Source organism: Azolla caroliniana, unplaced genomic scaffold (genome assembly GCF_043228905.1).
Source record: "Azolla caroliniana isolate FFs.n. ecotype wild unplaced genomic scaffold, voAzoCaro1.0.p SCAF_11, whole genome shotgun sequence".
Classification (NCBI taxonomy): domain Eukaryota; kingdom Viridiplantae; phylum Streptophyta; class Polypodiopsida; order Salviniales; family Salviniaceae; genus Azolla; species Azolla caroliniana.
This window is the reverse complement of record NW_028230446.1, coordinates 4,534,714-4,562,202: the sequence shown is the minus strand read 5'-3', so window position 1 is coordinate 4,562,202 and position 27,489 is coordinate 4,534,714. Positions and strand designations below refer to the sequence as shown.

The window sequence follows — 27,489 nt, the reverse complement described above, 5'->3', positions numbered from 1 at the left end:
TAAGCCATAACAGTGTTCCACAGTTGATGTTGAGCCTATTAGAGTGCCATTGTAGCCACATGTTGCTTTCCAAGGATGATTGTCCCGAAGATGATGATGCAACCAATTGCATGAAGAATGTTCCATATGCATAAGCTTGTGGCTGGCTCACTTATGTATCCTATGATTGCCACTCGAATGAGACATTCATTAGTCATGCGGTCAGAGTTGTAAGTAGGTGTTCATGGCTAATCCAAGTAGAACTCATTTGGAGACAATCAAATCCATCTTTAAATATTTGAAAGGCACCATGTTATTGAAAGGTCCCACTAGATGCCTATGTTATTGAAAGGTATGTTAAAGAGTTGACCGGATTTTGTGATTTGGACATGGCAAGTAATGTGGATACATGCAAGTCCACGAGTGGCTATGTATACACCCTTGCATGTTTAGCTATTTCGTGGTGCTCTAGAATTTCAAGGATATAGTTGCACTATCTACTACAGAGGTTAAGTATATTTCAGCTATAGAGGCTTCCAAAGAAGCCATTTCGTTAGCCCACTTGTGTAGTGAGTTTGGGATGCTTGAAAAGGCACCTATTCTTGGTTGTGATAGCCAAAGTGGCATATGTTTGGCAAAGAATGCAATGTTTCATGGTCGCACAAAGCATTTTGATGTGAGATACCACTGAATCAGAGAGAAGTGCTAGAGGATGGCTTAATCACTTTGATCAATGTCAATACTTCACAAAATACCGTCGATGCTCTCACAAAGTGTTTAACCAAGGGACATCAACTATGTAGAGAGATAGTAGGAGTTACTTAGCTTAAAGGAGCTTCCTTGGTCTTTCAAGTGGGAGGTTGTTGGAGGATAAACACCCCAAGGCCTCTCCTTTTTCTATATTTTGACTATTCCATGTGACATCTTTACTATATTTTTGGTCCCAATTTAGGACGGGTTATTGGCATTTACATTTATCTTTATAACTTTTAGTCATTGCCCATATGTTAACATGCCCAAATGACCTAAAAGTTACTTCTCAATAAGAATTGGTCCCAAATCTCTCATCATGAGATAGGGACTTTAGCAGCTACGGTTTCATCTCCATTTTATGCATAATTCTCTCTCCTCACACAACTGTAGCCCTTTCCCTTAGTGCTGTGGATCTAACCAAGCCATCACATCATCTCTCTTTTAGACATATGTGTTTCACATTTCTCATATTTTTCAAGGTATGCCCTGCAAGCATGTCCTACAATTGCACTTCCCATTTGCTAATACTTCTAAGGGTGGAGAGGTGATTTAGAAAATGGAATAGAGAGATGCAACGTATCAACCATTGCAGTTTGAACCAGGGCAAAAAAAGGCATGATTTGCACAAAGGCATTAATAGTGCACAAGACTTATCTTACAAGTGACATCTTTCAGTAACAAAGGGAATTTCACATCATATCACCTATGACAGTATAGTGATATATTTTCTTTCTTAGTTTCAGGAGATTTTGATGATAATGCTTTCATGAATTGAGATGTTATATGGCTCATCATCACATGGAAAATATCAATTCCCACTTTGGTTACCTGCATGGTTATTTCCAAGATATACATGTCCATGGCTGCCTGCATGAAAGGTAGTAAAACACTCTTTAATAGGAATGATGTACCTAAATCCACTTGATCCATGTTTGTGGCAAAGCATCATTGAGTGTAAGCAAGGCATCATTTAGATTGCTCTTTGTAATTTGCATATCCTGTGCTTGAATAAAAATAGAAGCACCATTAACTTCAGCGTGATTTGCTTTCATGAATTGGGCTGTTATATGGCTCATCATAACATGGAAAATATCAATTCCCACTTTGGAGGTGAAGTAGAAGCTGTGCATGATTCATCTTTCGTCTACCTGATGTCAAAAGAACAATCGTTTGATGACATCTATACACTAGTGAAGCTGCATCACAGAACTGGTAAGGCCCCTACAAACTGGCAACCCTCCCTAAGGGAGATGATCTCCTGCATGAAACATTATCCCAACCCGATGTTGACTGAAGTTCCATTATCTATCCTAAGTTGATTGCAACAATGATGAGTTGTTGTGAACACTACTAATGCCTGCATTTTTCTCTTGAAATTGTAGAGAAAAGCTGACATTAAAATTATGTGACTTCAACTCAATGTACAAATAATCCTTTCCATCTTCAACATAAAATGGGTAGTTGATTCTATTCAAAACGCTATTTCTTCAGAGCAATATACATGTTCAGGTCTCATCATGGTTTCAAGTTTGTCAGCATCCTCTTTCATGCCAGCAGCTGCAAACATGTTAGCCATTAAGACATAACCTGCTGCCAAGTTATCATCTAGTTGCACAATTTGATTGAAAACAGATCGTCCAAGCTTCACGTTTGACCATTTCCGGCATGTACCCAATAAAGAGAGCCAAACTGAAGCTACATCTCTGATAGGTAGGTCTTCCAGCACATCTTGGGCTTTTTGTAAGCATACCACATCTTGCATACATATCCACCAATGTTGTACCAAGCACAATGTCTTCCTCCAACAAACCCCTCTGCACACTCTCATCGTGGATTTGTTTGCCTTTATTGATTGCTCCTGTGTTCATACAAGCTTTCAAGATAGAAATGAAAGTGACTGTATTTGGCGATAGGCCTTCAGATTGCATCCGTTTGAGACAGTAAAGAGCTTCATGGCATTGTCCTTGTGCATATCCAACAATTACTGTGGACCAAGACACAACATTTCGAGTTGGAAGACCTTCAAGCACTTCTTGTGCTTTTCCAACCACTCCCACATTTGGCATACATATCCACTAAAGCATTTCCAAGCACGCTATCTTTTTCTAGCCATCCTCTTCTCTGAATCTCATTGTGAGTTTCTTCCCCTTTATCTATATTTCCTCTACTTCCACACGCCTTCAAGATGCAAATAAATGTAACTATATCAGGACTGAGACCACCATTTTTCATGGATTTGTAGCAGTTTAATACTTCATCATACTGGCCTTTTTGAGCATACCCCGTAATCAATGCATTCCAACAAACGGTGTTTCGAACAGGGAGATCATTAACCACTTCTTGGGCTTTTGCAAGAGCACCACATTTCGCATACATGTCTACCACACTGGTGGCAAGCATGATGTCCTTTTCAAGCAATCCCTTCTTATTCCTAATTTTTTCATGGATTTCTTTCCCTTTATCAATAGCTCCTATGTTGCCACATGCCTTACAGGAATGCACATGAAACCCTCACTTTCCATTCGTTCCAAACAGTTGAATGTTTCTTGGGTTTGAGCATGTTGAACATAACCACTGATAAGCGTGTTCCATGAGACTACATCTCGAGCAGGAAGCTCTTTGAGCACTTTCTGTGCCCTAGAAAGCATGCCGCATCTAGTGTACATGGCCAAAAAGAGCATTGCCAAGTGTGACATCCTTCTCTAACAAACCTCTCCTCCTAATCTTGTCATGAATTTGTTTGCCCTTATTGGTGCCTCCGATGGTGCCACATGCCTTCAATATACATATAAAAGTAACAGAATCAGGCGATAGGCACTCACAATATATCCGTTGCATACAATCTAAGGCTTCACTGCATTGACCTGCTTGAATGTAACCAGAAATTAACGTATTCCAAGATATTACATCTTGAACTGAGAGTGAGTTGAACATGTCTTTTGCATTTGTCATTTCACCGCACTTAGCATACATATCCACTATGGCAGTGGCAAGCACAATTTCCTTCTCCAATAAACCTCTATCTACAATCATTTTATGAACCCTTCTTCCCTCATCTAGAGCACTTCTGTTGCCACAAGCCTTCAAAATACAAATAAAAGTGACCGAATTTGGAACAACATTTTCTCTTTGCATGCATGAATAAACATTCAATGCTTCATGAACTTGTCCTTGTTGGGCATACCCTGAAATGAGCGCATTCCAAGAGGCGACATTTTGAACACAATCTTCTTCTAGAAGTTTCCTAGCTTTCTCAAACATACCACATTTTGCATTACATGTTGATTAGGCAAGTGGCAATGCGAGGATTCTGTTCTAGAAGCAGACCATCTCTTTTTAGAATTTCACCATGTATTCTTGTACCTTCATGAAGGTCTTTCTTGTTGGCACAAGACTTGAGCATGTTCATTATAAGAGTTGCATCTCTTGCTCTTCCCCATCTGCTTTTCATGCTCTTTTAAACCTCTCTGCTCCCCAAACTTCCCATGGATCCATTGACAGGTAGATGACAGGTCCCATTGCATCAACCCCAAGTTTTGAAAACACTAACAAAATAGCCTTAACTTTCAGTAGAATTGTACCCTGTCACAGTACAGCCCCAGTTCGATTCTCGTCTAATGTATTGATCTAAATTTGTGAACCATTTCTTCAGAAAATGAATCAGTTGCCTTAATATCTCAAGGAGGAGGATGTATGTCGTTCGTTTCTTAACTTGTAGAAACAAGGAGGGGGACACATCTATAGATAACCAAACATTTGAACCCTACTTCGTCCATCTCTCTCTCTCATTCATTGAAAACAGTAGCAGGGTATAGATACCATATTCTCAAAGTTCACTCATGAGTATCTACAACACTAAACATATTCTTTTCCATTAGTCATTTCTTGTGTGGGGTCTCTGACTATGGTTCCATCTTGCAATATTCAAACTATTCTGCCCAAGAAAACCCGTATGTTCATGCTTATACGTTTTACCCATGATTCCAGTTCAGAAAACATACAGGTTTAACCATATAAAGTACATACATACATACTTACACATTTTGCGCAAATTTTCCTTGATCAAAGCATTGCATTCTCGTCCAGTTCAGGAAGCAAACAGGTTTAATCATATGTACAAAAGAAAACAATGGAAAAAATTAGCTTCTGCTATTGATTCCAAAGAGAAATAATTTATATTACAAAGGTCTATTCTGCATCTGCATGCGGCATAGAACTCTTGATGACATTGTGATAAATGCTCCAAAACTTCCCATAGCCATCCCAAGACTACAAGATTGCTCCAAAACGCCCATATCCACACGAAGACTACAAGCTGAGTGTATAATTTTGCACACTATCTCCTCCTACCATCCAATTCAATAGTACATTACATCCTCAAGTAACGAACTTAACTGGTCGGTCTTTAAAATCTTTTTATTATATGAAAGAAACTTCGAAAATAGAGATTTTTGTTTCCCTTTTTTGTACAAAAAGGCTTATGATTCTGCCTACAGTTTCTGTTGCATTCCATGCAGCGTCCTTGATTTTTTAATGAAAGAATCATACATTATCAGAAATGTTTTGAGAAAAATCAGCCATCCCAACTTCTGGTCATATATTCTATGACAACCAAAGGAATCAAAGGTTGGTCATATTTAAAATTTATCCTGTTCTGTCGTGAAATCACTGGCATTTCAATTCCTAGTGATAGTCTACAACTACAAAAGGAATCAATGGTAGGAACAAGAACGGTTCCCTTTATTACTGTACCCTTACTTTGTCTCCTTTAAGGAAGCAATTGCCCTCCAACCTATATCACGTCTACAAAAACCATCAGGCCAATTTATTGTATCAACAGCCACATAAGCTCGTTCTTGAGCTTGAGCAATCTCTTTTCCCAGTGCCACAACACCTAGAACTCTACCTTCAGATGCAACCACATTTCCATGGGAATCCAAATCTGTTCCTGCGTGAAAAATCTTCACTTTAGGTGCTGCAGTTGCTGCCTCATCTAGATTTCGAATCAAAGTGCCTTTCTTGTATTGTCCAGGGTATCCACTGCTTGCTAGCACCACCACCAAAGCCACCTCATCAGACCAAGAAAACGATAATCCCTTGAGTTCACCTTTGCATGCTGCAAGAAGTGCACTTGCAAGATCTGACTGCAACCGAGGAATTAAAACCTGCAAAAGGAATGTAAAATATCAAGAAAAGACAATGTTTTGCAGATTGTTGTCTGTTATTGGTAAATGTTTTAATGATTACAAAATAACATATAAGATGGAAAGAGCATAACTGAATTGTAAACCACAATTAAAAACGTCTAAATGCTTTTGCTTAAAGCAGGTCACTATTTTACAGAAACATCAAATAATTCTATAAAGCTAATATTAAAAAAAACACTACTATTTTTGTATCTCTAACATCAGCTTTATGATTACTTGCCACTATATCAACAGAACTACACTACAATCTATTAAATGATATATGCAATTTTTATCATTAATACTGCATGGAGATCACAGTTCTGTTATAAATCTACCTCATTCCTCTTCATTTGGTAATTTAGACGCATGTTTAGTTATGAAAATCCTCTTCAAAAGAAGCCTCTGTGAGAGTGCATGAACACAGAATGAGGTCTCAATAGTATCTTGTTTACAAATATTGGGCACATGTGTAGGTATGAAAGTCGTCTACACAAGAAAACGAAGTGAGAGTGCATGAAAATAGAATAAGGTCTTCAATGTATCTTGTCTAAAATGATCTGAATAGCTAAAGCCTACTATGGCGTCCATACATTTCAGAAATCACAGCCATGGAGGATGGAAGAGCAATTCATATAAGTTTCATCTCATCATACCAAGATATAAAAAACCTTGTATTGGCTTATGGATCTATACATCACAACAGGCACTGTTTAAAGCAGATAAGAGAAGCCATAATAATTTACCTGACATTCTGGATCTCCAAAGCGTACATTGTACTCAAGAAGCTTCGGTATTCCAGTTTGCTTATCAATTATAAGCCCTGCATATAACACCCCTACAAATTTACATCCCTCTGCTGACATTCCCTTAACAGTAGGCATAATAATAGAATCCATAACTTCCGCTTCAAGTTCTGGAGTGAGAAGAGGAGCTGGAGAATATGCTCCCATTCCTCCTGTGTTTGATCCTACATCCCCATCTCCAACACGTTTATGATCTTGTGCCGAAGCCAAAGGAACCGCATGCTCACCATCCACTAATGCAAAAAAGGATACTTCTTCTCCATCCAAAAATTCTTCTATTATTACAAGCCCTCCAGCACTCCCAAAAATCTTATCCACAAGCATGGAATCTATAGCACTAAATGCCTCTTCCAATGTATCCGCAATAATAACACCTTTCCCAGCAGCCAAACCATCAGCTTTAACTACAATGGGTGTTCCTACCTCTTCAATATAATGCTTAGCTTCTGCTGCATCACTGAATGACTTATACTGCAGCCAATGAAATGAAGTGTATGAGATATGATTAAGTTATTCAGAACCATGGAATTAACAGGCTCTAGTTAAAGTTTGAATATAATCGTACATAACTTAAAATACCATCAAGAAATACCCATCCATTTTCTATAAATTGCTATAGATGCCTTCAAATAAACATTTGGAAAGCAGTGTTAGATATGGACATCTATATGAGAATTGAAGAAAACAATGTTCAGTCCGATCCTGAGAGGATTCATGGCATTAATTTCTGACTAAAATACAAACGACCATTGGAACACTCATTAAAAGAACATTGAGTTCGTCTATTTAGTTGCTGCTATATTAGTCAAACAAGTATCATTCCTCGCGCTTTTGATAGACCCAGTTCTATTGACCATGGATTTGGTAACGATATACAGCACTGTTCCAATAAATGGATAATTTGCAGATTACTAGTGACATATTCAGTTAGTTCATACGGGGCATGTCATGGGTTATAAAAATCAAGGAAAAGGGTAACCTTTGCTGCTTTCCACAAATTGTGAGCCAGAAAAGTAATACAACCAAGGTTATATATTTGGAAACTATTTATTGAGAGAAATTACAAGGTTACCATGATAAATCACAACCAACCTTAGCTGTTGGGATACCATATTTCATACACAAATTCTTCATAAAATCTTTTGATCCTTCCAAGGCTGCTGCCTTAGCTGAAGGGCCAAATGCATATATTCCTGCTGCTTGAAGATCGTCTACAAGACCTGCAACAAGAGGCACTTCAGGGGCAACAACCACAAGGCCAACATTCCACTTTTGGCAGAATGATATAACAGCTGCACTGTTACTGGTGTCTAAATCTGGAATGCAGGTAGCATCACCCGATGCAGAGATTCCCGGGTTACCAGGAGCACAAAAGACTCCATCACATGTAGAAGATCGCTGCAAACCATAACAAAGAGCATGTTCCCTTCCTCCTCCTCCAATGACCAACACAATGACCCCTGTAGAGCATGCCAAAAATAGCCAGACTGTTATGACATCAAGAACATGTATTCAGAATCAGATTTTAGCAAATTCATTTATTCTCACGTTTCTCACTAATCAGTTGTAACTCTGAGGACATAGATCTCTATACATCACAATCATTATTGACTAATTCACTATATCATTTGACCATCATTTCTTGAGGACACTAATGCCCATGAAACAATCCATTATTAGTATTAAGAAATTAAGAGAAAATATAAAACATTCCGGGGAAATAGTAAAATGTAGCAAACTATATATTTACATAGCATTTTCCCCTCGATTAATACTTCAAACCTTTTTGAGACTGGTAAGTTCAAAATTTTGAAAAACACTGTTGGGAATAAAGGGCCATTGTGCCTTTTATTAGTGCACAAGTGTGAATGCAGTCGTAGCACATTTTGACTTGTATATACATAATATCTAAAAAAACCAAAAAAGTGGTACACTCTTTGTACCCAAGACAATGTGCATCTCTATCTCTCCCTTTGGCTCTCACTCAGACTCTCTCCCTCTCTGTTTTTGACCTAAACCCTAATCCTCATGCTGCCTTCAAACTGGTATCAAAGCAGGGTTTAGGGTTTTATGCAAATCAAAGTTTAGGGTTTTTTGCAGAGTAGAGTTTAGGGTTTTGTGGAGAGCAGAGTTTAGGGTTTTCTGCAAAGCTGAGTTTAGGGTTTTCTGCAGAGTAGGTCACGTTTTCTCCAGAGCACGTTTGGTCCTCCGTTTGGGCTAAGAAACCATGACTAGCAACAGTGATAGTAGCCACCTTATGCAACCTTGATAGTAACTTTGCGGTTTGGAAAAAGCAGTGCTACAACATCCTGCTGCAGAAGAAGCATACAAAGCCTATTAAAGTCAAAGGGGTAAAGCCTATAGATATGGACGAAGATGATTGAGTTGTCGATTTCTAATGCCTTACTGTTTAATATTGAAGGTTTGGACTCTGCCTATTCTATATGGACTAGACTAGAGGAATTGTATGCCCAAGAGACGACAGCTAGCAAAGTTTACTGGCTTAAGAAACTCATGGATTTACGCATGACAAAGGACACACCAATGTCAACTCACCTGAGTTCAATTCCATTTTCAGCCAGTTGGTTGCCTTGAAATTCATTATTAATGATGAGTTTAAGGCCACGTTTTTACTTTGCACCTTGGCAGAAAGTTGGGATACTTTCAGAACTGCTATAAGCAATTCAAATGCGATGCTTCTTTATGCCGATGTAGAGAGTTCTCTACTCATGGAAGAGATGAGACGGCAGAACAATGCATCCAATAAGTCCTCTAGTGCGTTGCATATGAGGGGTAGGTCACAACAAAGAGCCAAATCTGATAGTTATGGCTGTAGTAAATCACGTGGTAAAGATGTAGAATGCCATCATTGTGACGAAAAGGGTCACTTTAAACGTGATTGTTTCAAATGGAAGAAAGAGAAAGGAAAGGGCAAGAAGATAGATGATTTCATAGAAGAAAAGAGAGACATTCAACCGACGAAAGGCAATACTAAAAAGGAAGAGGTGAATGTAGTCATTCATGATAGTGATAGTGGAAATGATGTACTCTTTGTCTCATCATGCCATAGAGAACATGCTTTACTTGCTAATACGGATGGTGACATGCACACTTGGATACTTGATTCCGGTGCTTCTTTTCACGTCACCCCTCATCGTGAGTGGTTTTCAGATTACACAAGGGGTCGACATGTTGTTGTCCATCTTGGGGACAACTATGCATGTGAAATTGCAGGTATTGGCACTATGCAATTACAGTTTCAGCATGGTTCTGCTTTCACACTTCACCATGTATGACATGTACCTCAACTCAAGAACAGCATGATTAGCACAGGATAGCTAGATGATGATGGATTTCACACAACCTTTGGTGATGGGAAATGGAAGATTTATAAGGGATCTAGAGTTATTACCAAGGGTAGTAAAAGTGATACTTTGTATCCTCTCCATGTATCTAATGTGAGTGACCATGTTGTTGCCATAACCGAGCAGCCTAGAGTTTCTTTGTGGCATGGCCGGTTGGGACACATGAGTGGAACTGGTATGAACGTACTTTCTCGTTTGGGTTACTTGCCATGTCTTCGTTATGCTGATTTTGAACATTGTGATCATTGCATTTATGGTAAACATGTACAAACATCTCATAAAAAGTCTCTTTCGTTGAAGTCTTCCCCGCTTGAGTTAGTACATTCAGATGTATGTCAGATGTCAGGGCTATCATTAGGGGGAAAGAAATACTTGGTCACTTTCGTCGATGATGTTGCACGGAAGGTATGGGTTTACCCTATTCGTAGCAAGGATGAAGTGCTCAACAAGTTTTGAACATTTTTGGCATTAGTTGAGAATCAAATTGATAAGACACTTAAGTGTCTTCACTCTGACAATGGTGGGGAATATGTGTCCAAGGCCTTTCAAGCATTTTGTGACAGCAAAGGGATAAAGAGGGAACTCACTACCCCATATAATCCACCCCAAAATGGAGTTGCAGAGCGTATGAATCGGACTATTCAAGATAAGGTCCGTACAATGCTGTCTCATGCTGCATCACCCCATGGTTTTTGGGCAGAGGCTGTTATGACAGCTGTTCACTTGATTAATCGGTCACCTAACAGGTCTTTAGGAGGGGGAATACCCCAAGAAGCGTGGTCGGGCAAGCCACCTTCATATGCTCACTTGAGAGTGTTTGGCTGTGAGACTTTTGTGCACATTCGTAAAGAAGAACGCAACAAACTTGAGCCAAAGTCCTCCAAATGTATTTTCCTAGGATACGGTGACGAGGGTGAAATGGGGTATAGATTGTGGGATCCCGAGAAAAGAAAATAGTACACAGCAATGATGTTATCTTCCGGGAAAATCGCATGCATAAACAGCCCAAAAAGACTGAGGAAGTACAAAGGGTTGTATTCTGAGAAGAAATACCTTTTAGACAGGAAAATGTGCCTGCTATACAGCAGCAAACACCTGCTGTAAACTTACCTGCAAATGCAGAAAATGAGGTTGGAAATGATCAGCCAGCCTTTGCCAATAATGATGAGCCACCAAATGTGCAGGAACAGCTAGAACAGCAAGCTGTTAATGCTGATTTCCAGGCTGAAATGCCTGGACTGCAAATTGAAAATGATGATTTGCAGGCTCAACAGCTACCAAACAATGAGCATTGGGTTACGAGATCGTCTAGAGTTACTAGACAGCCTGACAGATTTGTTCCTGATGCAAACAGTGTGGCTGATTATGTCATGGTGAGTGATTGTGGTGAACCGTCTTGCTTCAAGGAAGCAATGGACAGAGAGGACAACAAGAAATGGTATAAAGCCATGTTGTCAGAGATGGAATCTCTTGAGAAAAATGACACTTGGGATTTGGTGCAGTTGCCTTAAGGGCAGAAAACACTTTCATGCAAATGGGTTTATAAATTGAAGGTCATTTCTGATTCCTCACCAAAGTACAAAGCAAGACTGGTTGCAAAAGGATACATGCAGGAATATGGAGTTGATTTTGATGAGATCTTCTTAATGTAGTCAAGATGACTACATTAAGAATCATTTTGGGCTTAGTTGCAACTGAAGATATGGAGCTCATACAGATGGATGTGAAGACCGCCTCTTTACATGGCGATCTGCATGAAGATATATATATGCAGCAGGATGAAGGTTTCGTGGCTAAAGGCAAAGAGAAGATGGTTTGTATGCTCAAAAGGAGTTTCTATGGGTTGAAACAAGCACCAAGAGAATGGTATCACAAATTTGATGCATTTATGCAGTCTCAAGGTTTTCGTAGAAGTCAAGTGGACCACTGCTTGTACACCAAGAAGGCAGGAGATGGCAGCCTGATTATCTTGGTTTTGTATGTTGATGATATGTTGATTGCTGGCAAGGATATTCATGCCTTCAATTCATTGAAGCAAAGCCTTCATGGCAGCTTTGATATGAAGGATCTTGGCGATGCAAATCACATCCTTGGCATGCGAATACTCCGAAACCAGTCAAAGGGGGTACTCTTTCTTTCTCAGCAGGAGTATATCTCTAAGGTTTTGCAGCGTTTCAATATGGAGGGGGGGAAAACAATTGGGGTTCCATTGCCTCCATATTTGAAACTCGGTGCAGAAGACAGCCCTACATCTGATGCTGAGAAGGCTGAAATGGCTAAGGTTCCTTATGCTTCTACCGTTGGCAGTTTGATATATGCGATGGTTGCTACACGCCCTGATATTGCTTTTGCAATGGGAGTGGTTAGTAGGTACATGGCAAATCCCAGCAAAAAGCATTGGGAAGCGGTGAAAGGTATTATGAGATACCTCAAAGGAACAAAGGACTTGTGCATTTGCTTTGGAAAGCAAAAGGCATCTGTCATCGGTTTTACGGATGCGGACTATGCTGATCACGCAGACTGCAGGAAGTCTACTTCTGGGTATGTTGCTGCCTCTGAGGCATGCAAAGAGGCTTTATGGCTTTCATATCTAGTGAGAGATCTTGGCATTACAAAGTTACCTATTCTTCATTGTGACAGCCAGAGTGCTATCATGCTACAGAGTAAGGGATATGCAAATATATGTTTCATATTGCACGAGACAAGTTACGACTGATCAATATAGCGCATGATTTTATGTCATCAAACATTGGTAACCTTGTATATTTAACCCTAGACTAATGATATTTCTATGTGTAATTTTAATCTCTAAGACTTTGTCTACAATTAAGTCTGTTAAATTAACCCCACAATTTTGTAGACCTTTTGTAGTCCTTAAATGTATTTGCCTAATTCAACCATCTTCTAATTGGCAAAACACATTTCCCTCAAATAGTCATTATAAAAGAGCAATCTTTTAAACTAGGGGAGTATGTTACATTAGAGGTGCTTCTATTGGATTTCTGACTCTCCAGAGGGACTACAAAGACATCTAAACGCCTTAAAACTATTTTGTACGGACAAAAGTTTGTCAATCAACATGAATAAAACTAAAGTGATGGTGTTTAACACCACCCAAGCATGGGTAACAAGATCAGAACCAAAATTCTTCTTGGGAGAGGAAAAGGTGGAATACACACGCTCCTACACATACCTAGGAGTAACATTTACAGGGCCTAGGTTCCCTTTATGGGAGGTTTCTTGTGCTAGAATTTCTCGTGGATATGCAGCCTTTGGTGCTCTCGAGAGACAATGTGCACATTTGCAGTTCCAAGAGCCATGGACTAAGCTATGGTTATTTGATACACTTATCACACCAACTCTTCTCTATGGAGTAGAGACATGGGGACCGAGTCTTAACAAGGCAAATCATTGGAAAGATTTAGAGAGACCTTTAGTGTCAATGATTGCTCGCATGATAAGGAGCAAAGCATCGGTGCCCCACGATATAATCTGGGCAGAGATGGGAGCAACACCTATAATAACCGAGGCGTTGTTCCGATCAGTGACATTTATCCAACGTCTTTGGGAGCTCCCTAAACGAAGGTACCCAAGGTTGGCACTTATGTCATCAAAATAACTGGCTGAAAATGGAGACACTCATTGTTGGTATGCTGAAATGCAACAATGGTTCGAGTCACATGGCATGAGTATAAATGCACTACCCCCGTTCCAATATAGCTTGGACTGTCCCCATCTAAATATGATCAAAGTGGAAAAGAATAGAGTGATCCGAACTAATATTATTAACTTGGAAAACAAGATAACATGGATCAGCCCCAAAATACCTCTTGGTATAAAGATGGCCCACTATAAGACACACTTCTTACATACATCGGAGGATGGATTTGTCATCAGGCCACCTTATATGGACATACATCTATCCTATGCGCTGCGTAGTGTGATAGGGCAGGTAAGAACTTCATCACATTAGCTACAGATTGAGGTAGGCAGATATACACGACTACCTCTAGAAGAGAGAATTTGCCAATTGTGTCATCAAGGAGTGGAATCTAAAGAACACTATGTTTGTCATTGTAGTGTCTTTTATGAAATCAAAGGGAGATACCATTGCCTCTTTAAACAAGGCTTTGGCCCACTATGCAAGGTAATGGAATATGAGGACCAACAATGCCTAGGATTTTTCTTGCTAGAGCTCAAGAGACATCGGGAAAAGTTGTTGAAGAATAAAGCCACACAAGCTCATCCACAAAGAACAATCACAACTTTCTTTAGCCCCATCACTCCTAATGCTAGAAGTCAACCCCGGGATACACAAATGGGCTTCAGACCAGGACATAACAAAGGGGTTACAATTGATCGGGCAATGGCAATTTGTCGTGCACGTAGACCTCGGCCCCATGGACCACGACCTCGACACCCTTGTCATCGACAGATAAAAGCCATTATCTCTCGCCATCGTAGGTGCTTCCCTCGCTTCGGAGACATTTCCATTCTGGATCAACCTATGCTAGAGATCTTTTGAAGACAAAAGCTACAATACACCTAACTTGAGGATCTCACATGTGCCAAAAACCAGATTCCCTCATTTCTTTTCTTTTCATGTCATTTACTTTTATATTTACTGTGTACTATTTATTTTATTTTGATTTGTTCTCAAAGACGAGACAACACTTAAGATGTAATCTCTTATTTGGTCTTATAGGCCATTTTGGCCTCTTAAAAGATGTTAATATATCTTTCTTTCTTTCTTTCTACCAACACATGCGCATAACCATAACTAATGGTAAGATAGGTTTTCTATAGTTTTCCCTAATTGTATGATGAGTATGTGTGGGTTCTTTCTAAAAGGGACAAGGGTATGAATTGTAATATTCAATTCTATAGTATGAGATAACAAATAAGAGTTTATCATTTGACCATTTCATATAAAGTAGTCAAATGTGACCACGCCACAGTCTATGGTTTCAGTCTATGTGACCTTTTTCTTTGAGAGGCTTGACTTATGTTAAGACTATGTTAGTGTGGCTATGGTTCTTGTTAGCTAAACACATGCAATTCTTGCAAAACCCAAGGCATGACTTGCATCAACCCTCAATTGTATAGGACATTGAGGAGGTTCAAGTTATCTCACGTTGTTGCTCGGTGGATGGTCGGGGAGTCTAGCACCCCTCTTTCCTTTCTTTGCTTAATTAATTAGTTAGACTCTAACACTAACCCTAACTATATATCTACCACAATCTGATTTTAACCATCAATGTATATACAAGACATGTGATTCTAACCCTAACTATATACCAATTAGAACATGATTCTAAACATGAATGTATATATGATATATGCGATTCTAAACCTAACTACCTATTGGTCAAAATCTTATTCAAACCATGAATGTATATATGATATATGTAATTCTAACCCTAATTACATATCTATGAAAATGTGTTTCTACCCCTAAATGTATATAAAACATATATGTTTCGAATTTTTTATTCTAACCGTAAACGGAAATGTATGTTTGTTAACCACCATTATATACATGTTAGTATTTGCTTCGAACCCAGAACCCTAATTTTGTGCGTGGCCTAAATGTATGAATATCTTAATGAAAGACCTAAATGATTCTATGTAAAACCTAATCACTAGAAATAATCAAAACATACCTATTAGATTGCAGCTTGCATGACATCTTGGTGTGTGCCTTTGCCCTAGTCAACAAGAAGACAATCTATCGATAGCTCGTTTAAAGAAAGTCCAAATAGAGCCACAAATATACGTATATTGATAATAACTACATAAACAAAGAGGCAATGGTGTCTTCTTGTAAACTTCTTGTTGTTTGTCAATGTAGACATATGTGTTTTCTTGGTGATGTGACGCGTGGGAACTCTTTCTGCATTCAAGTCCACAATACTCCATGTGTTTAAAATTTGATGCAATACTACGCGGTGTGTATTGTCACTAAAGGCTCCAACATGAATACACATTGTAAATGATATAGAAACTAACCTGTTATGTCTTTTGTTTTAGATGGTGATGATGATGATGCCGATAAGCTCACAACAAAAGGTCTCCTCTGCGTCGACCTTGTATAGTGAAGATCGATAGAACAAATTCTCCGTGAAGTCAATAATGGGGTACTGAAACTACTCTTGCTAAGCTTCGGAAGGGAAAGCTTTTCACTGAAAAGGGTAGTCGTGGTGGTAGTGAACGAAGAAGAAGAGGAAGACGAATGGGAGATTGAGGAAGACATGGGATTGGGAAGAAATGAAAGAGAAGAAGACATCTTCGTTCCTCTGCGTTTCTTCTCTTCTGAAGGGCTTTCCAATCATTTATCTTTCTCTGGTCCACGCTTATGTATTTTGTAGAGAGAGAGAGCCCAGATAGATGTACCTCAGTTGGTAAGGTTGCCTAATGGAGACTTCCACAATGGCATCTAGTGAAATAGAGATATATATGAAATATATAATAGAGAGGTGAGGAAATTGCGTTTCAAACCCAAGCACTGTGACATATATATGAAGTATATAATAGAGAGGTGAGTCAAACCCAAGCACTGTGAGAGATATATATGAAGTATATAATAGAGAGGTGAGGAAATTGCGTTTCAAACCCAAGCACTGTGACATATATATGAAGTATATAATAGAGAGGTGAGTCAAACCCAAGCACTGTGAGAGATATATATGAAGTATATAATAGAGAGGTGAGGAAATTGCGTTTCAAACCCAAGCACTGTGACATATATATGAAGTATATAATAGAGAGGTGAGTCAAACCCAAGCACTGTGAGAGATATATATGAAGTATATAATAGAGAAGTGAGGAAATTGCGTTTCAAACCCAAGCACTGTGACATATATATGAAGTATATAATAGAGAGGTGAGTCAAACCCAAGCACTGTGAGAGATATATATGAAGTATATAATAGAGAAGTGAGGAAATTGCGTTTCAAACCCAAGCACTGTGACATATATATGAAGTATATAATAGAGAGGTGAGCAAATTGCGTTTCAAACCCAAGCCACAATGCTTGTAGTGTTATCGACTTACCACTAGGGTAAGCTAATTACGATTAAAAAAAACGAGAGAGAGAGATGGATGAAGTAGGGTTCAAATTTTTGGTTATCTATAGATGTGTCCCCCCCCCTTCTTAGTTTGTAAGAGTTAAAAGAAACAAATGTCGTACATCCAATAGAGTTCTTGTGGACATTGACTTCACTTGCAATAGATGCTTGATCGAATCAATTTAACAACTTCTTAAATCTTACACACCCAGTTGTGAAACATGAACCTAACCCCGTCGTGTCTTGCTTTTTTATATACATATAGCTAATGGTCAAGAATAAATGCCTAATCCTTAAGAGGGCATGATAGATTATATTAACTGCGACACATGGCCTACGCTATCAAAATATCCTAGGAGACCCAATTAAAGGCTAAAATGTATGATACGCTTGACATGCTACATACACAATTAGAAAGGAATATCTTTACTAAATCTCATATAACCATGTGGATGCATGTCTATCTTCAATCTAGCAATGAGTAATGATGGTCATAAAAAAAATTGTTTAAAAGTAAGGTTTCCATATCATCCATAAATCTTAAAGTCATGGCTCAAGTACATACATATATAGAAGCTATCTCATCAAATTAGGATAGCCTTTCATTCATCAGAATCATACACACACACTGCTAGAAGTTACCAGATAAGTTATTTGACTACTATTATTTCTCCATTCCTTCAACTATACCTTGACATGATATTCAATCTTATGAAATCCATACATAATTGTGAGATTCTCTTGTAGAACATCTCTGGCTTGATCACATCGTGTGATTCAATGTAATCAAAACTAAATTCAATCTTATGAAATCCATATATAATTGCGAGATTCTCTTGTGGAACACCTCTGCCTTGATCACATTGTGTGATTCAATGTAATCAGAACTTGTGAATCTTTGATGCAAAGAACCATATATATTTCTGTTGCAGAGCAGATGGGCTGTAGCAGTAACTGTTGCTGCTGTCGTAGTTTGGAGACATGATGACGATGTTTATTGGGCAGTGATTGGTGGTCTTCTTAATGCTGCAAGCTCAAAGTTTCTTAAGAGTGTATTCAATCAATAGAGGCCACTCACAGCTCTAGGCTTGAAAGACGATCCTGGGATGCCATCATCTCATGCACAGTCACTCGGATTCTTCAGTCTTTATGCTTCTTTTGGTTGTACGTATCACAATTTTCTGTTGTGCTTTTTGGGTCTACAATCATATCAAGTTTTCATCTAATGACTCCTTCAGTCTTTAATCTACTCTAGCTTGTATATATCATATTCTTCCATGATGCTTTGTATATGATTCGGGTGGTTGGTAAAATGTTTGCACTTGTTTTGTTCCAGTGATTATGTGGCAGGGTCTTCATTTTCTACCATGTGCTGTGCATCTGTGTCAATGATTTTGTTCGGTCTTTATTTGGTACGTTCCTGAAGTTTTTTCTATTTTTATATGCCTTCATACTGCTAAGATATTCTTGGATTGAAGATAGTATATGTATATGTGCATTTGTGCGAGCAGCAGCTCTCTGCATTTCTGTGGTTGCAATAACTATGTATACTTAGTATCTATGCTATTTTCACATTAAAGATATGTGCAGTGTGTGCGCATCCGCATTTTGCAGTTGGCAACACTACATACACTTTTACTCAATTTGGAATATTCTCAGGATAGTGATCTCGGTGTGTGTGCAACTGCATCTTGTATACTATTAGGATAAGCTCGGATTGAAGACCTAGATGGTGTACATATCTTTGTGTGAGAGAGTAGCGGCCTCTTCGCCTGCTGTGAAGAGAAGAGAACAGAATACATACATACATTACAGAATACAAGAACGGCACTTTGATTCGAAATCTAGACGAGGCAGCAACTGCAGCACCTAAAGTGAAGATTTTTCATGCAGGAACAGATTTGGATTCCCATGGAAATGTGATTGCATCTGGAGGAAGAGTTCTAGGTGTTGTGGCACTGGGAAAAGAGATTGCTCAAGCTCAAGAACGAGCTTATGTGGCTGTTGATACAATAAATTGGCCTGATGGTTTTTGTAGACATCATATAGGTTGGAGGGCAGTTGCTTCCTTAAAGGAGACAAAGTAAGGGTACAGTAATAAAGGGAATCGTTTTTGTTCCTACCATTGATTCCTTTTGTAGTTGTAGACCATCACTAGGAATTGAAATGCCAGTGATTTCACAACAGAACAGGATAAATTTTAAATATGACCAACCTTTGATTCCTTTGGTTGTCATAGAATATATGACCAGAAGTTGGGATGTCGGATTTTTCTCAAAACATTTCTGATAATGTATGATTCTTTCATTAAAAAATCAAGGACGCTGCATGGAATGCAACAGAAACTGTAGACAGAATCATAAGCCTTTTTGTACAAAAAAGGGAAACGAAAATCTCTATTTTCGAAGTTTCTTTCATATAATAAAAAGATTTTAAAGACCGATCAGTTAAGTTCGTTACTTGAGGATGTAATGTACTATTGAATTGGATGGTAGGAGGAGATAGTGTGCAAAATTATACACTCAGCTTGTAGTCTTTGTGTGGATATGGGCGTTTTGGAGCAATCATGTAGTCTTGGCGTCGCTATGGGAAGTTTTGGAGAAATTATCACAATTGTCATCAAGAGTTCTATGTCGCATGCAGATGCAGAATAGACCTTTGTAATATAAATTATTTCTCTTTGGAATCAAAAGCAGAAGCGAATTTTTTCCATTGTTTTCTTTTGTACATATGATTAAACGTGTTTGCTTCCTGAACTGGACGAGAATGCAATACTTTGATCAAGGAAAATTTGCACAAAATGTGTAAGTATGTATGTATGTACTTTATATGGTTAAACCGGTGTGTTTTCTAAACTGAAATGATGGGTAAAATGTATAAGCATGAACATACGGGTTTTCTTGGGCAGAATAGTTTGAATATTGCAAGATGGAACCATAGTCAGAGACCCCACACAAGAAATGACTAATGGAAAAGAATATGTTTAGTGTTGTAGATACTCATGAGTGAACTTTGAGAATATGGTATCTATACCCCGCTACTGTTTTCAATGAATGAGAGAGAGAGATGGACAAATTAGGGTTCAAATTTTTGGTTATCTATAGATGTGTCCCCCTACTTGTTTCTACGAGTTAAGAAACGAACGACATACATCCTCCTCCTCCTCCTTGAGATATTAAGGCCACAGTTTCATTTTCTGAAGAAATGGTTCACAAATTTAGATCAATACATTAGACGAGAATCAAACCGGGGCTGTACTGTGACAGGGTACAATTCTACTGAAACTTTAGGCTATTTTGTTAGTTTTTTCAAAACTTGGTGCAATGGGACCTGTCATCTGCCTGTCAATGGATCCATGGGAAGTTTGGGGAGCAGAGAGGTTTAAAAGAGCATGAAAAGCAGATGGGGAAGAGCAAGAGATGCAACTTTTATAAGGAACATGCTCAAGTCTTGTGCCAACAAGAAAGACCTTCATGAAGGTACAAGAATACATGGTGAAATTCTAAAAAGAGATGGTCTGCTTCTAGAACAGAATCCTCGCATTGCCACTTGCCTAATCAACATGTAATGCAAAATGTGGTATGTTTGAGAAAGCTAGGAAACTTCTAGAAGAAGATTCTGTTCAAAATGTTGTCTCTTGGAATGCGCTCATTTCAGGGTATGCCCAACAAGGACAAGTTCATGAAGCATTGAATGTTTATTCATGCATGCAAAGAGAAAATGTTCCAAATTCGGTCACTTTTATTTGTATTTTGAAGGCTTGTGGCAACAGAAGTGCTGTAGATGAGGGAAGAAGGGTTCATAAAATGATTGTAGATAGAGGTTTATTGGAGAAGGACATTGTGCTTGCCACTGCCATAGTGGATATGTATGCTAAGTGGGGTGAAATGACAAATGCAAAAGACATGCTCAACTCACTCTCAGTTCAAGATGTAATATCTTGGAATACGTTGATTTCTGGTTACATTCAAGCAGGTCAATGCAGTGAAGCCTTAGATTGTATGCAACGGATATATTGTGAGTGCCTATCGCCTGATTCTGTTACTTTTATATGTATATTGAAGGCATGTGGCACCATCGGAGGCACCAATAAGGGCAAACAAATTCATGACAAGATTAGGAGGAGAGGTTTGTTAGAGAAGGGTGTCACACTTGGCAATGCTCTTTTTGGACATGTACACTACATGCGGCATGCTTTCTAGGGCACAGAAAGTGCTCGAAGAGCTTCCTGCTCGAGATGTAGTCTCATGGAACACGCTTATCAGCGGCTATGTTCAACATGCTCAAACCCAAGAAACATTGAACTGTTTGGAACGAATGGAAAGTGAGGGTTTCTCCCCAGATGTGGTCACTTTCATGTGCATTCCTGAAGGCATGTGGCAACATAAGACCTATCGATAAAGGGAAAGAAGTCCATGAAAAAATTAGGAATAAGAAGGGATTGATTGAAAAGGACATCATGCTTGCCACCAGTGTGGTAGACATGTATGCGAAATGTGGTGCTCTTGCAAAAGCACAAGAAGTGGTTAATGATCTCCCTGTTTGAAACACCGTTTGTTGGAATGCATTGATTACGGGGTATACTAAAAAAGGCCAGTATGATGAAGTATTAAACTGCTACAAATCCATGAAAAATGGTGGTCTCAGTCCTGATATAGTTACAGTTATTTGCATCTTGAAGGCATGTGGAAGTAGAGGAAATATAGATAAAGGGGAAGAAAATCACAATGAGATTCAGAGAAGAGGATGGCTAGAAAAAGATAGCGTGCTTGGAAATGCTTTAGTGGATATGTATGCCAAATGTGGGAGTGGCTGGAAAAGCACAAGAAGTGCTTGAAGGTCTTCCAACTCGAAATGTTGTGTCTTGGTCCACAGTAATTGTTGGATATGCACAACAAGGACAATGCCATGAAGCTCTTTACTGTCTCAAACGGATGCAATCTGAAGGCCTATCGCCAAATACAGTCACTTTCATTTCTATCTTGAAAGCTTGTATGAACACAGGAGCAATCAATAAAGGCAAACAAATCCACGATGAGAGTGTGCAGAGGGGTTTGTTGGAGGAAGACATTGTGCTTGGTACAACATTGGTGGATATGTATGCAAGATGTGGTATGCTTACAAAAAGCCCAAGATGTGCTGGAAGACCTACCTATCAGAGATGTAGCTTCCTGGAATGCATTAATGGCGGGGTATGTATGCTCAACAAGGACAAAATCACAGCACACTCAATGCGTTTTAAATGATGCAAATTGAGGGTATCTGTCCAGAGGAGGTCAGTCTTGTATGTATGATTAGTGCTAGTAGCCATGCAGGGTTCTGGTATGAGAACCAAAGGATTATTGCAGAATTGAGTACAAAGTATGGGATTAGCCTTTACTATAGAGCAGCATACGTGCATGGTGGTTGGCTGGCTTTGGTAGTGCAGGACACTTTGATAAGGCAGTTTCCGTTATTAAAGCCATGCCCGTCTTGCATGGATTGTGCTTCAGTTTGGCTCTCTTTATTGGGTACATGCTGGAAATGGTCAAACGTGAAGCTTGGACGATCTGTTTTCAATCAAATTGTGCAACTAGATGATAACTTGGCAGCAGGTTATGTCTTAATGGCTAACATGTTTGCAGCTGCTGGCATGAAAGAGGATGCTGACAAACTTGAAGCCATGATGAGACCAGAACATGTATACTGCTCTGAAGAAATAGTGTTTTGAATAGAATCAACTACCCATTTTATGTTGAAGATGCAAAGGATTATTTGTACATTGAGTTGAAGTCACATAATTTTAATGTCAGCTTTTCTCTACAATTTCAAGAGAAAAATGCAGGCTGTAGTGTTCACAACAACTCATCATTGTTGCAATCAACTTAGGATAGATAATGGAACTTCAGTCAACATCGGGTTGGGATAATGTTTCATGCAGGAGATCATCTCCCTTAGGGAGGGTTGCCAGTTTGTAGGGGCCTTACCAGTTCTGTGATGCCGCTTCACTAGTGTATAGATGTCATCAAACGATTGTTCTTTTGACATCAGGTAGACGAAAGATGAATCATGCACTGCTTCTACTTCACCTCCAAAGTGGGAATTGATATTTTCCATGTTATGATGAGCCATATAACAGCTCAATTCATGAAAGCAAATCACGCTGAAGTTAATGGTGCTTCTATTTTTATTCAAGCACAGGATATGCAAATTACAAAGAGCAATCTAATTGATGCCTTGCTTACACTCAATGATGCTTTGCCACAAACATGGATCAAGTGGATTTAGGTACATCATTCCTATTAAAGAGTGTTTTACTACCTTTCATGCAGGCAACCATGGACACGTATATCTTGGAAATAACCATGCAGGCAACCAATGTGGGAATTGATATTTTCCATGTTATGATGAGCCATATAACAGCTCAATTCATGAAAGCATTATCATCAAAGTCTCGTGAAACTAAGAAAGAAAATATATCACTATACTGTCATAGGTGATATGATGTGAAATTCCCTTTGTTACTGAAAGATGACACTTGTAAGATAAGTCTTCTGCACTATTAATGCCTTTGTGCAAATCATGCCTTTTTTTGCCCTGGTTCAAACTGCAATGGTTGATACGTTGCATCTCTCTATTCCATTTTCTAAATCACCACTCCACCCTTAGAAGTATTAGCAAATGGGAAGTGCAATTGTAGGACATACCTTGAAAAATATGAGAAATGTGAAACACATGTGTCTAAAAGAGAGATGATGTGATGGCTTGGTTAGATCCACTACACTAAGGGAAAGGGCTACAGTTGTGTGAGGAGAGAGAATTGTGCATAAAATGGAGAGGACACCGTAGCTGCTAAAGTCCCTATCTCATGATGAGAGATTTGGGACCAATTCTTATTGATAAGTAACATTTAGGTCATTTGGTGTTAGGATGACACTCGAATCAAATAGTACATTAGATTAAATAGAAAACAATAATATGATAATATAGGAGCGGAGAAATAAATGACATGAGTATTTACGTGGTTCGGTTAAATTAGCCTACGTCCACGGAAAGGAGAGTGATTCCACTATAAGAAAATGTAACAGAGAGTTTACAACAATTAGAGAAATTATTCTCTAATTAAACCCAACATCCAAGAGAATAACCTCACAATTCTCTCACAAGAATTCTCTAAAAATGGTGTTTTCCAACTCTCTAATTCTCTCAAATCTTACAAGCCTACAACTCTTGGTGGTCATACTTTTAAAATGACTAAGGCTGCCTTTATATATATATAGCCCTTACTTCACTAACTTTTGCATGATAATGATGCATGCATGGGCCTTGATATATATAGCCCTCACTTCACTAACTTTTGCATGATAATGATGCATGCATGGGCCTTTATATATACTTCATGCAGATGAGAGACGTGGCTTTTCATAAACCACAAAAATTAATTCAAGTCATTTAACAAATCTCCACCTTGACTTGAATTTTATAGTAGTCTCACTCCACCTTTGCTAGATAACTCAATTATCGGCAACACCAATCAAATTCAAGCAATGCTTGAACTTGATTCTTGGAAGAGGCTTTGTCAACATATCTGTGGGATTTTCATAAGTTGAAATCTTTTTCACTAAGATATCACCTTGCGAAATAACATCACGAACAAAGTGATACTTGATATCGATGTGCTTAGTTCTTTCATGGAACATCTGATCTTTAGTCAAATGAATGGCACTTTGACTATCACATAAAATGTCGATCTTGTCATAACAAGAACTGAGTGAGCTCCCCAAGTAAGCCTCTTAACCAGATCCCTTCTTTAATCACCTCTGTCACTGCAATGTACTCTGCCTCTGTCGTTGATAACACAAACACGGGCTGCAACGAAGCTTTCTAGCTAATTGCACTTCCACCTAGAGTGAATACATAGCCTGTCAGTGATCTTCTTTTATCAAGATCACCAACATAGTCAAAGTCAACATAGCCAACTAGAGAACTACAACTCTTGCCAAACTCCAGATAAGCGTTTGAAGTCCCACGCAAATATCATAGAATCCATTTCACTGCATTCCAATGTGATTTTCCAGGACAAGCCATGTATCTGCTGACCACACTCACAACATGTGAAATATTTGGATGCGTACAAACCATAGCATACATCATGCTACCAACTGCACTGGAGTAGGGAACTCTTGCCATGTATTTCTTTTCATTATCTAACTTTGGTGATAAAGAAGCTGATAACTTAAAATGCACTGCAAACGGAGTCGATATTGGTTTAGCATTTTTCATACCAAACCTCTCCAACACTTTCTCAATATAACTCTTCTGAGTTAAATACAGCTTTCCACCAATACGATCTCTTTCGATTTTCATGCCAAGGATCCTTTTTGCTGCACCAAGATCCTTCATCTCGAACACTCTGTTCAAATGCGTCTTTAATTCTTCAATATCCGACATATTTTTAGCTACAATCAACATGTCATCAACATAAAGAAGTAGATAGATAAATGAACCATCATGAGTCTTCCTGAAATAGACACAATTGTCATAACTGCTTCTTGAGTATCCGCTGCCAACCATAAAGGAATCAAATCGCTTGTACCACTGTCTCGAAGACTGTTTTAAACCGTATAACGATTTCTTCAATAGGCAAACTGTTGGGGACAAGGTCGTCAGTGTGGAAGAACAAACAATGTCTGTTATGAAGAAGAACCTACGTATGAGAATGAACAAGATATATATATATATATATATATATATATAGAGAGAGAGAGAGAGAGAGAGAGAGAGAGAGAGAGAGGCACAAAGAAACGTTTTATTTCTTAATAGCAATAGTTACAAATGACAACCAACAACCTTAACTAAAGGTTACAGAGTCACTTTATATAGTGACTATCTTAGGGCAACTGCCCTTTATGTTATTTACAGAAATAGCCCAAACTTGGGCTGTCCAAAGGGACAGTGTGAATACGGTCATTATACATTCATATTCGACACTCCCCCGTAATGGGCGTATACATGGGTTATCTGAAATTACAGGTATATACAAGGTTTATCGGACAAATTGGTTTTGTTCGAGTCAGCAAGATCTGAAGACAAAAGCTCGAACCGGTCAGGTCGGAAGAGCTGAAGCCGATCCTCAAAGAACCGATGTCGGTTGTCCGAAACCATCCTGTGCTGTGTGTTCGACTTTAACCAGACCGATTTTTCGTTACGCTCATCTGGTGCCGAAGGGACCGGAAGCGGTCCGCCGAAAGACACTTGGTCATTCCATTTGCGACATTATCGATTGTGGATATCTTCTCGAGACCGATTTTCCCTGAAATGACACAGTCCCGAACAAAGTGATATCGAACGTTGATATGCTTGGAGGCGTTGTGGTGAACCGGATTTTTTGACAAAGCAACAACACCTTGACTGTCACTATAGAGAACTGGACGCAACTACATATTCCGCTTCGGTCGTTGAGGTGGCTATGCACTCCTGAAGTTTCGACTTCCACGAGATTGCTCCATTGCCAAATTTGAAACAATATTCGGTTGTTAATTTCCGAATGTCCACACAGTTGGCGAAGTTCGAGTTGAGGTTGAGTTCGGGCCAAAAAGAATGACGTGGTCTTTTGTGCCAACTAGATATCTGAACACATGCTTGACTGCGTTCCAGTGCGATTGACCTGGGTTGTGCATGAATCTGCTGACGACTCCTACGACGTGAGAAATATCAGGCCGTGTTGCGACCATCGTGTACATAAGGGAGCCAACTGCCAGTGTATACAGTACCGACTTCATATCTTCCCCCTCCAGATCGAATGTCGGGCAGTCTCGCTGAGACAACCAAAGGTTAATGGGGAGTAGGGTCAAGGCAAACTTGGCCGAGTACATGTTGAAGCAATCCAAGACATGTCCAATGTAGTCGGTTTGAGACAAGAAAAGTTGTCGTTTATCATGATGCCGATTGATCTTCATACCAAGTATGTGTCTTGCCGGACCGAGGTTCTTCATGGAAAACTTCAACCGCAGTTTCCGAACGAGTTCGGTGAGCTCTTTGGCATGTCGGCCAGAGAGGAGCATGTTGTCCACGTAAATGATGAGAAAGATAGGAGACCCGTCTTGAGCTGTTTTGGTGAAGAGACAATGGTCCTCATCGCTCTTGGAGAAGCCGACCGACTGGATGAAGTCGTCGAACTTCTTGTACCACTATCAAGGTGCGTGTTTCAGGCCGTATAAACTCTTCTTGAGTCGGTGACTAGATGTTCCTGGCCGGATGCCACAAAGCCTTTCGGCTGCTCCATATAGATTTTCTCCTATAGTTCATCGTGGAGGAATGTCGTATTTACATCTAGCTGAATTAGCTCCAAGT

At 39.1% G+C, this 27,489-nt stretch overlaps 4 protein-coding genes across 4 annotated transcripts; 2 read left to right on the top strand and 2 right to left on the bottom strand.

Annotated features, from left to right (window-relative positions):
- Window positions 1–3,372: 3,372 nt before the first annotated feature.
- Window positions 3,373–4,290, bottom strand: LOC147857626 (pentatricopeptide repeat-containing protein At4g30700-like). Its single transcript, XM_087326934.1, has one exon. The coding sequence runs from the start codon at window positions 3,991–3,993 to the stop codon at window positions 3,388–3,390; it is 606 nt and encodes a 201-aa protein (XP_087183060.1). The 5' UTR covers window positions 3,994–4,290; the 3' UTR covers window positions 3,373–3,387.
- Window positions 4,291–5,297: 1,007 nt separating this feature from the next.
- On the bottom strand, window positions 5,298–16,493 carry LOC147857625 (phosphoribosylamine--glycine ligase-like). Its single transcript, XM_087326933.1, has 4 exons — window positions 16,099–16,493; window positions 7,817–8,184; window positions 6,665–7,195; window positions 5,298–5,897 (listed from the first exon to the last, which is right to left on the bottom strand). Exons 1-4 carry the CDS (start codon window positions 16,373–16,375, stop codon window positions 5,487–5,489), a joined length of 1,587 nt encoding a protein of 528 aa, XP_087183059.1. The 5' UTR covers window positions 16,376–16,493; the 3' UTR covers window positions 5,298–5,486.
- Window positions 16,494–20,738: 4,245 nt separating this feature from the next.
- LOC147857624 (putative pentatricopeptide repeat-containing protein At3g13770, mitochondrial) lies at window positions 20,739–21,703 on the top strand. Its single transcript, XM_087327027.1, has 2 exons — window positions 20,739–21,332; window positions 21,530–21,703. The coding sequence occupies exons 1-2, from the start codon at window positions 20,739–20,741 to the stop codon at window positions 21,701–21,703; spliced, it is 768 nt and encodes a 255-aa protein (XP_087183153.1).
- An 81-nt stretch (window positions 21,704–21,784) lies between these two features.
- On the top strand, window positions 21,785–23,636 carry LOC147857623 (putative pentatricopeptide repeat-containing protein At3g23330). Its single transcript, XM_087327026.1, has 4 exons — window positions 21,785–21,986; window positions 22,033–22,269; window positions 22,428–22,837; window positions 23,469–23,636. The coding sequence occupies exons 1-4, from the start codon at window positions 21,785–21,787 to the stop codon at window positions 23,634–23,636; spliced, it is 1,017 nt and encodes a 338-aa protein (XP_087183152.1).
- Window positions 23,637–27,489: the final 3,853 nt, after the last annotated feature.

Bases quoted from the DNA above. Each gene is read 5' to 3' on its own strand.
- LOC147857623 (XM_087327026.1), top strand. From the start codon at position 21,785: ATGAAAAATGGTGGTCTCAGTCCTGATATAGTTACAGTTATTTGCATC. The intron at 21,987-22,032 runs GTGCTTGAAGGT...CTTGGTCCACAG, and splicing joins TGGCTGGAAAAGCACAAGAA to TAATTGTTGGATATGCACAA. The intron at 22,270-22,427 runs GTATGCTTACAA...GTATCTGTCCAG, and splicing joins GGATATGTATGCAAGATGTG to AGGAGGTCAGTCTTGTATGT.
- LOC147857625 (XM_087326933.1), bottom strand. From the start codon at position 16,375: ATGTCTTCTTCTCTTTCATTTCTTCCCAATCCCATGTCTTCCTCAATC. The intron at 8,185-16,098 runs GTTAGTTTCTAT...CATGCTCTACAG, and splicing joins TAAAACAAAAGACATAACAG to GGGTCATTGTGTTGGTCATT. The intron at 7,196-7,816 runs GTTGGTTGTGAT...CATTGGCTGCAG, and splicing joins ATGGTATCCCAACAGCTAAG to TATAAGTCATTCAGTGATGC.
- LOC147857624 (XM_087327027.1), top strand. From the start codon at position 20,739: ATGTTTGAGAAAGCTAGGAAACTTCTAGAAGAAGATTCTGTTCAAAAT. The intron at 21,333-21,529 runs GTACACTACATG...GCATTCCTGAAG, and splicing joins GCAATGCTCTTTTTGGACAT to GCATGTGGCAACATAAGACC.
- LOC147857626 (XM_087326934.1), bottom strand. From the start codon at position 3,993: ATGTTTGAGAAAGCTAGGAAACTTCTAGAAGAAGATTGTGTTCAAAAT.